At 38.5% G+C, this 10,629-nt stretch overlaps 1 protein-coding gene across 2 annotated transcripts in view; it reads left to right on the top strand.

Moving 5' to 3' along the window:
* Positions 1 to 10,629, top strand: part of Ccdc171 (coiled-coil domain containing 171) — a 301,438-nt gene that overhangs the window by 113,250 nt on the left and 177,559 nt on the right. For both annotated transcript variants that reach the window (XM_028753630.1, XM_028753631.1), the window contains 2 exons: positions 1,602 to 1,769; positions 3,286 to 3,474. In XM_028753630.1, the coding sequence (XP_028609463.1) occupies positions 1,602 to 1,769; positions 3,286 to 3,474 (357 nt within the window). The remainder of the gene's footprint in view (positions 1 to 1,601; positions 1,770 to 3,285; positions 3,475 to 10,629) is intronic.

Raw genomic sequence — 10,629 nt, forward strand, 5'->3', positions numbered from 1 at the left:
TTTTTTGAGACAGGGTTTCTCTATGTAGCTCTGGCTGTCCTGGAACTCACTCTGTAGACCAGGCTGGCCTTGAAATCAGAAATCCGCCTGTCTCTGCCTCCCATGTGCTGGGATTAAAGGCTTGCGCCACCACCGCCCAGCTGACATTTTTATTTCTTCTTCTTTTTTTTTAAAGATTTATTTACGTATTTATTTATTTATTTGAGTACACTGTCACTGTCTTCAGACACCAGAAGAGGACATTGGATCCCATTACAGATGGTTGTGAGCCACTATGTGGGTGCTGGGAATTGAACTCAGGACCTCTGGAAGAGCAGTCAGTGCTCTTAACCACTGAGCCATCTCTCCAGCCCCAACATTTTTATTTCTTAATCCAGTCCTTTTGTATTTATTTGCTTAATTTTTATTTTTTTTAAATTACTGTATTTGAAAAAAAGGGACAGTATACAGGTATATTAATGTTTCTTACTTTGAAATGTTTAGGAGAATGATTGTCACGACTTCCAATAACAAAACAAAACTTTTAATATACTATATTTAGTGTTTTTTAAAATCTGCACTTTCATTTCCATTTTCTCCTAGTTTTTCTTCTTTCAGGTTTTTTCCTCCTGCTGATATATTGAAACATTTTGAGAGAACTGTTTTTATCCACATAAGATGTTCATTTTACAACATCACAATTACTTTATCTTTAGAGTTTCATCTTTTGAGATGAACTAGCTATAAAGATGCCATCTTAGTAACTAAGTCCTCTAAGTGTGCTCAAGATAAGTCAGAGTTATACTGGATTCTAGAACAGAATAAATATCTTAAGGCCGTTTCCCATTTGGCAGTGGATAGTTAATGATCATAATGACAATATGCTTTTAAAGGAGTTTTCAAACATGTTTCTAATTGGGCAGTTTTGAAAATGTGTCCACTTTAAATTGCTCTGTTACTTTGTAATACTTAAACACCCACAGATGCCTAGTATGCAGAATACAATATAAACCTTTAAGTGGAGGAAACAAATGAGCCCTTCTTCTGTATCTTTCATATCACTGTGTGCTTCGCCTAAGGGGCTTGGGATAGATTTCCTATATGTGATAAGTAGAGTGGAATCTGTGGGGGAGGGAGAAACTGTGTGATTGCAGACGCCTAAAGTACCTTGCCTTTCACCAGAGTGGAATAACACTGTTATCTCCATACCATTTTATGACCTAACTAACGCCTGTTTTTTAGAATATAAGTAAGAAAATATAGAATTAGTATATTGGCTTCTAATGAAAGGTTCTTTTAAAACACAGATACCTTGTGCTACAGATAATAAAGCTTAGACCTAAGCAGGTACTCACATCACCAGCAGTAGTAAACTAAGTCACAGATCCTGTGTTCCGGTATCTAATTATACTTGTGTTTTGAATATCAGTCTAAGAAATACCCAGTATTTTATCTAATGCTTGTTTCTGAATGTGAGGGAAAAGACCATCTAAATGATAATAGCTGAAACTTCAGTCTTTTCATTCTAGATTTTAAAAATGCATTTTCCTATTATTTGTATTATGTATTTTACTTCGTACAGTGTTTGTATTCAGGAGTTAACGAGTCCTTTTTTCTTGCAGGAGAAGCTAACCTTCCTTCACACCTTGTATCAGCACTTGGTAGCAGGCTGTGTGCTCATAAAACAACCAGAAGGCATGTTGGATAAATTCTCTTGGTCTGAGCTCTGTGCAGTCTTGCAGGAGAATGTTGATGCCCTCATTGCAGACCTTAACAGGGCTAATGAGAAGGTAACTGTCCTCAGGCACCAGACACCTCCATTAAATTCAGTGACATTTGTCCACATCACAGTATCATTAAGAGAGGCTGACATTCATCTTATTTCAAAAAGAATTTGGATGTTAATAATTCAGAACCATTAATTATGGCTTGTCTACAGCTCAGTTTGATGCCACTGCTCTAGGCGTGTAAATGTGACTGAAGTCTGTATGAAGTCTCTCAGCTCCACTTTCTGTGCAGGACATGCTAATACTACTAGCCGGTATCAGCCACAGGGACCTAATTAAGAGAAAATAAATTAATCTTACTGATGAAGCAATTCAAAGAACTTAGTCATTTACATTAATAAACCAACTCTTTATGTTAGCATAAAATAGAAACAGGATGTAGTTATTCAAAAACATCATCTTAAAAGTCTTTGCTTAGGAAATATGAAGTGCTGTTTTAAAAGTACTTAGAAAATTGTAAGTTACATTTTGACTTGTTTCTTCAAATGCCACAAACTATGTGAGAAAACCACAACCCATACTTTAGAAGGGGAAATGTATACATTATCTCTGAAAACAGTAGACTTTATGGTTACTTTACCGTTTGATAAGCCTAAGAATTCAGTCTTTCAGAAATAGAAAGAAAGCCCTGCTCTTACTGCAGAAAGTTAAGAGGTGTATCAGGCCATATATGTTGCCATTTAAGATACTGTTACTTCTCCTGTGGTTGTTGAGCTGACCAGAACTGTGTTTGTGACAAATACATTGTAGTGTAGTATCTGGGTCTCAGTCACACTAATAATTGCTGTTAAGTAAGAGTTTAAAAAATATATGTTGTATTAACAAAATGCAAGGTAAGATCTCGTATTATTGTGAGTTCTATCTTTAGCAAGTTGAGAGTATGACCGAAGGCCTTGTGAAGTAGGCCTGAGAAATGGGGAAATAAACTACGAGGAACAGAGATGCTGCTGGGACTGCAAGTCTGTGTGCAATGGGTTAACAGACTGATAACTAAATTGAGTAAATTAAATATGTGCTTTGTGTCTCTGCAATGATGTTTTTAATCATTGCTCATAGCTTCAGAACGTTAATTGGCATGCATGTTAGAAGAGAAGGGTTTTTTTTAGTGTTTGTTAATATGAAAACTGATGGTAATGCATTATTATGTATAAATGCATTATTATGTATAAAATGCATTTGCATTTGTAAGTCTCATTTAAATAAGTATTTCTTTCTCACTGAGGGATACCTGAAATAGCTTGAGCTTCAGTTCTAGAAATAAGTTGATTACGGAAAGGCTACATTATTAGAAGGAGGAAAAATAAAAAATTCATTGTTTAGGTATAAAAATGATACCATTTTCTGCTAAACTGCCTAATTTATCCCCGTAACTTCTGGTTCTTATTTTATTTACATTTTAACTTAATATATTTATGTAATCTTAGGAGTAAAATATAGTGGAGATTGTAGGTCCTTTTTTGAGTAGGTCATCCACAGATATGAAGCCATGTCTCAATTTCTATTTCATTTCCACTGATAGATAAGTCACCTGGAGTATATCTGTAAAAACAAGTCCGATACAATGAGAGAGCTCCAGCAGACTCAGGAAGACACCTTCAACAAGGTGGCAGAACAGATCAAGGCCCAAGAGAGCTGCTGGCAGAAGCAAAAGAAGGAGCTGGAGTTCCAGTACTCGGAACTTCTCCTGGAGGTGCAGAGGAGAGCGCAGGTAGGCTGTGCTGCAGACAGCGTGACAGGGGCCGGGAGCAGCCAGGGAATCTCATGGAAACACTTTGAAATTCGCACAGAATTAATAAAAGTATTTTAAAAGGGTTGCTTTGTTTAACCAGGGCTGCGTCGTTTAACCACTTCCATTTTCTTTTCTTTTTGGACGGGTCTCCCTGAGTATCCCTGGCTGACTTGAACCTCACAGAGATCCTCTTACCTCTGCCTCGAGTGCTGGGATTAAAGGTGTGCACTAGCACAGTTCAAAAAAAATTTTTTTGTTTTAACAACTCGAAGCCAGTTTAAATGTTTCTGAAGACCTTATAGAACTTGTTTACGTTATGATCATGTAAATACACATCATTCATTGTGCTACTTCTTATAGGCAGGGTTGAGAGCTAACAATATATAAATGGCAATAATTTGTCTAGAGAAAATACACTTAAGTACCTAAATCATCTGCTCCCAACCAAATCTAGCATAGAAGATAAAGTACACCTCACAGCCATTTTTCAATAGGACCTCAAATTGTAATTCTGGTTCTCATGTAATGTTAGAAGGATCGTTACCTGTTTCACTGCTGTGACAGAGTACCTGTGCCTATTTCTCTGCGTGTGTCTGTTTTAAGGGTTTTCTTTTACTTGAGTTTGAAGACAGTTTTTTTTTTTAAACCATAATATGTTTGGTTCAATGAAGAAATTATATATCTTTTATTTATTTTTAAAATAAAGCATTAAGAGGTCTGGTAAAATACCGGTGTAGGCATCCTTATATGCTGCTTACACCATTTCAGAGGCTTCCACAGAAGCATGGCTTAAGCCCGTTTGGGGTTAAATGTGTTATGCTGACGTAGGGATTGAATATGAGATTCTTCTGGGAGCTCATGAGGTGGGAGTTTACTTGCCATTGATGGGCTTTGGGGAAGTGGTGGAGTCCCATATGTTGTGACCTAGCAGATTAAATCTCTGTTATATATGATGGCATTATTGGGAGGTGGGGCAAAGCAGGAGGCGGGGCCTGGCTGGAGGAAGTAGGTTACTGGGGATATCCCGGAAAGGTGTGTCTTGGCTCCTGCCCCTTCTCTTTTCCTGCTTCCTGTCCTCCATGAGGTGAGCTGCCTAGTTTTCCCATTCTTGCCTCACATCATTGTGTTGTTCGGTAGTGACAGCCAAAGGTTCATGGGCCAGAGTAAATCCTTCCTGCTTTCTACTTCCTCAGAGATCATGTCATCATGGTGAAAATCTCATATATCTCCTAATATGAGAGGTGGAATTATAGTAGTAAAATAATTCTGAGGTGTTAGTTAGATTTGCTCAAGAATAGAAAGTATAGGTCCTAAGTGAACTTAGGCATTTCCGTGCAGATTTGAATTAGTCAATAAACATATTTTCTGAAAACAGCCAGTTTGCTTATTATACGCAGGTAGTGTGATGTACTTTACATGTTCAATCTGGAGGAAAAGATGTAACTCAGTGGAGGGAGCTCATAAGGGTACAGTTTGATCCCCACTACTCCCAAGGCAGGATGTATATGTAGCCCAGATTCACAGTTCTCCTGTATCAGCCTTCATAGTGCTGTTATTCTAAGTGTGTGTCTCCCAAGATAACATTACTCTACTAAGGCTTCAGACATTTCCATTATAGCAGAATGTTCTGTGTTCTCTGCCAGTCAGTTTTTAAAAAGATTTAGTTATTTATTATGTAGTGTTCTGTCTGCATATATGCCTGAAAGCCAGAAGAGAGCGCCAGATCCCATTACAGATGGTTGTGAGCCACCGCCAGGAATTGAACTCAGGACCTCTGGAGGAGCAGCCAGTGCTCTCAACCTCTAAGCCATCTCACCAGCTCCTGCCAGTCAGTTTTTAAAAATTATTTTATTTATTTACATTCCAGCTGTTGCTCTTCCTCCTGGTCCCTCCCCCCCCCCCCCCGCCAAGTTTCTCATCCCAGTACTCCTCCCCCTTGCCTCTGAGAGGGTATTTTCCCTTCACTTCAGGAAACCTCCTTCCCTGGGGCCTCAAGTCTCTCCAGGATTAGGCACATCTTCTCCCACTGAGGCCAGACCAGGCAGTCCTCTTCTGTATATGCGCTGGGGACCTTGAACCAGCCCATGCATGCTGGTATGTTAGTGGCTCAGTCTCTGGGAGCACCCAGGGGTCTGGGTTAGTTGAGACAACTGGTATTCCTATGGGGTTGTTCTCCACTTCAGCTTCTTCAATCCTTCCCCTAATTCAACCATAGGGGTCCCTGACTTCAGTCCCCTGGTTGTGTGTAAGTATCTGTGTCTGTCTCCGTCAGCTGCTGGTAGGGCCTCTCAGAGGACAGCCATGCCAGGCTCCATCTGTAAGCACATCCTAGCATCGGTAATAGTGTTAGGCCTTGGCGCCTTCCAGCCCCCCATGAGATGGATCCCAAGTTGGGCTGGTCACTGGACCTCCTTTCCTTTAGCCTCTGCTCCATCTTTGTCCTTACAGTTCTTTTAGACGGGAACAATTCTGGGTTAGAGTTTTGACTGTGGGTTGGTAACCCAGTCCCCCCACTTGAGACCCTGTCTGTTCGCTGTAGGTGGGTTCTCAAGTTCTCTCTCCCCAGTGTTGACTGTCCGTCATTTTCCCCTGCATGATAGCTATCATCTTGCTCATCATTACTGATCAGTTGCACAGTATTTTGAATATTGTACAAATGGAACCATTCAGTATTTATTCAGTGGAAGTTGGCTTATTTCACTCGATTTTGATACTGAACATAATATCACTCGTATTGCTATGTATCAGTAGTATATTATTCTCTTTGATTTAATAGTATTCCATTTCAGAGCCACATCACAATTTGACTGAAAATAGGTAGATGGATATTTGTTTTATTTTCAGTTTGAACCTATTATAAATGAACTTTATGCAAAGACTATTGTACAAGTGTTTTGTCAATGTAAGGTTTCATTTTTCTCAGCTACCTACAAAAGCTGCAGTTGTCAGGTTGTTCATAGTTGTATGTTAGTAAGAAACTGTATGAAGGATTTTTATGAAGTGGTAATAGCATTTTATGTTCTCACAGGTTGGGTTTTCCTTTCTATATGTCTACCGCAGAATTCAGTCAGTCTTTTTAAATTTTAGGTGCTGAAATTTACAGATGGTATTTTACTTTTGTCTTAAGTTTACTTTTACTTGGTGATTAATGGTGGCTGAGCATCTTTCAGATGTATATTTTATGAATGTCTCTTTAAGTGCTTGTCTACTTAAAATGAACTATTCATTATTTTAGTATTGATTTTTTTAGAAGTGCTGTATATGTCTGTATATGTATCTATTATATACAGATATCTATTACCTGTGATGGCTCAACTTTTGATTATTTGATTTCATATGTTGTGAAAGTGGTATACTTAGTAGAAATTGCATCTTAAATGAAAACTTTAAATTTGCAATTTAAAAAAATTACAATATAATTATATAATTTCCCTTCTCCTCCTCCTCCAGGCTCTCTCCCATGTATTTCCCTTCAAATTCTTTGCCTCTTTTTTTAAAATTGTTATTACTACACACACACACAGACACACAGACACACAGACACACACATGCACACACACATACACACACAGTTTGCTGAGTTCATTTACTGTTGCCTATATGTATGTGTTTTCAGGGAGGACTCTGGTACAGGAAAATCAATTATGTGTTACCAAGGAAGACTAATTCTCTCCCTCTCAGCAGTGCTTTTTCATCTAAGGGTGGGGATTCATGAATTTTTTCCCATTCTCACTGGCATGTAAACTGATGGTATTATCACTCAAGCCATTCTGTTAAGTGTAAAAGTAATTTTTATTTGCTTGATGTAATTGTCATCTTGGAAGCTTACTGCTGAATAAACTCACCCTTTTTAGCCTTTTTGAACTCTGGCTGGCTGGCTCAACTCAGCTGTCTTGGCTCAAACTTCCTTCAATCTGGCTTCTCTTGTCTTCTTACTGACTTGCTCTACCTCAAAATAGCTGTGGCAATTTGTTGTCATCTTCTGGCTACTTCTTATTCTCTGGCTCATTTTGTGTTCACCTATGTTTCTGTAAAATTGTCCTGGTAAAACTGCCTCTGTTCTCCACACACTAGTCCACTGCACTATTTACTGCACCACACTGACTGCACCACACTGACTGCACCACACTGACTCCACCAAACAGAACTGCCCTCCCATTCCTGATGTACTCTGAGCTGCTCCTAAGTAGCTTCTATTTCCTGTCTGGTCTCATGAAAGAGAGCCTATCTCTCTCTCATTCTGTCAAATCTCTTTGATTTGTCACTTTGTCTGCCACTCACTTTCAAAAACTAACTTGACCTTCATTGTTTGGGATTAAAGGTGTCTGTATTCCAGCCAGAGGGATTCAAGTTGTGTCATTCTAGCCGGATCAAAGAGACCTGTAGAGTCTCTGGATGTGATCCCTTGCCAGAGCAGCCATATTGCTGGATTAAAATTCCTCTACAGTTAAAATTTCTTGGGTGTAGCTACCTTGTTACATGTAAAAGACACAGTCTTGCAGCAGACATCCTGGTCCTCTTGTTCTTAATGACCTTTTCATCCCCTCTTCTTCAATGTTCCCTGAACCTTTAAGGGTAGTGCTGTATCATATATGTATCAGTTGGGGCTGGGAGTCTTGTAATCCCTGTTCTTTGCATTCGGACTGTTGTGTCTTTCTATAAGGGTCTCCATCTGCTGGAAAGAGAAGCTTCTGTAATGATGATGAAAGCTACATTAATCTCTGTGTATAAGTATTTACACTGCAGATAGGAATCATACTGGTTTAGGAAAGTGGAGGACAGTGAGACACAGCGCGATATTTATTCTTTTGTACATCTGGGCAGTGGCAGTATAGTGTAGTGTTCAACCAGCCACATAATCACATAATCATGGGGATTAACAACCCCCATGTGCTGTGTTGCTAGGGCATTATGCTTAATAGGTTCAGAGTATTAAGTTTTAAACTTACATTTTTAGTCCACCTAGGTTTCTTGGCAAGTAACAACATGGTAAGCATGCAGCATCTGTATATACATGACATTTTTATTATAATAATCTTTTGTTACCCTAAGGCAATGAAGATAATGGACCCTTATTATTTTTTCTAAAAGTTTCATAGTTTTAGTTTTTATATCTGTATGATCAATTGTAATTAAAGCCTGCATGATGCCTGGTAGAGACTCGGGTTAATTTTTCTTCATGCATCTATTGTTCCCATGTAATTTGCTTCACTATATAGCCTTAGGAGTTGGTCAGACTTAGCACACATAGGAGGCACAGACCTGGTGGCCCTTTGTGCAGTCATGCCCTTGCCATGATGCCATGCAATGCAACAGTGAAGCACACAGTCATCCCGGTCACACTTTACTGGGAGAGTCACCGCTCAGGTCACCCGTGGTTCACATGTGCATCAGCAGTTACTTGCTTTTCATTCTGGGGAGCAGTTCTAGCTTGTCACTGTACAGTTGTTTTCTTAGTCTGGACACTTGCTAATGGGCCTTTGGGTTACTTAATTTTTGGCAGTTGGGTTAAATATTCATGGAAATGTTTTTGTGTGATCATGAGGTTTGAGTTCTCTTGTATAAATACTTAGGAGTCTGATGTCTGGGTTATATGCTAAGTGTATATTTAGGAAAATGTTAAATTGTTTTTGAAAAGGACTGTGTCGTCGCTCTAAAAATTCTCCTTAGCAGTTAAACAGAGTTGTGTATTTGATCTGTATCTGTATATGGAATTTTATTCTTTTTTCTTTCAGACTTTAGTCATACTGTAGGTATGTAGTTATATGACATTTATTTCTAAGTTAAAATGATATCAAGTTTAGTGTTCCCTAGAAAGTAATAAAGTTGAGTACTTATTTAAATGTTTACTTGCTATTTATATATTTTCAGTGATGAATTATATGTTCATATTTTTGTTATGTTTAGTTTGGTCTTACTATGTAGCTATGGCTGGCTTTGAATTCATGGCAATTTTCTTACTTTAGGATTGCAGGCATATGATACCATACCAGGCTAGTAATCACTGGAATTGTTGAATAAAGACAATTCCCAATTCCACCTGGTTTCTCTCTCTCTCTCTCTCTCTCTCTCTCTCTCTCTCTCTCTCTCTCTCTCTCTCTCCCTCTCATTTATTTATTTATTTATTTATTTATTTATTTATTTTATTTTATTTTTTTCAAACCAGTTTCACTATGGAGTCCTAGCTGGCCTGGAATTCCCTATGAAGACCAGGCTGGCTTAAACTCGCTGAGATCTTTTTGCCCCCAAAGTGCTGCAGTTAATGTTGGGCCACCACACATTGCCAATCAAGACAGTACTTTCTATATTAAATTGCTTATGTGCCTTTGTAAGGTCTCAGATTACTATATTTTTATATTCTGTACTTTACTTCACTCACTTCCTGTTTTTAGTGCTACACTAATTTAATTTCGATTGCTAGCAGTGTCTTAAACTCACCTATTTTATCCCACATGTGTAGAATGGCATAGCAAATCGCTTAACATTTTTAATGAAGTATTTATTTGTTTGGTGTGTATATGTGGTGGTTTGAGTATGCTTGGCCCAGGGGTTGGCACTATTAGGAGACTGGCCCTGTTGGAGGAAGTGTGTCACTTTGGGGTTGGGCTTTGAGACCCCCCTGCTAGCTGCTGGAAGGCAGTCTTCTCCTGACTGCCTTCAGATCAAGATGTAGAACTCTTCAGCTTCTCCTGCACCATACATGCCTGGATGCTGCCTACTCCTGCTTTGATGATAATAGACTGAACTTCTGAACCTGTAAGACAGCCCCAATTAAATGTTGTCTTTTATAAGAGTTTCTATGACACATGCGTATTTCACCTCCACCAAAACACAATAAATAAATAAATAAATAAATAAATAAATAAAATGTAAAATAATATAGAATGGAGTAAAGAATGAAAGAAATCAGGGTTTGTGGTTCTTCATTGCATTTCCCCTCCCTTGCTATTAAGTCCATTTGAAAAACCTAGTCATAAAAGGATTGTTAGATAATGAAACATTTTTCTATATCATTCTGAAAAGTATTCAGAAATGAAGCAGAACTTGTTGCTGTTATTGGAGGTCATGTTCCTGAAGGCATTTGTAATGTCATGATGCACTGTGTTCACACTCGTGGGGGGCTGAGTCATGAGT

Source organism: Grammomys surdaster, unplaced genomic scaffold (genome assembly GCF_004785775.1).
Source record: "Grammomys surdaster isolate TR1022 unplaced genomic scaffold, NIH_TR_1.0 125951, whole genome shotgun sequence".
NCBI lineage: Eukaryota > Metazoa > Chordata > Mammalia > Rodentia > Muridae > Grammomys > Grammomys surdaster.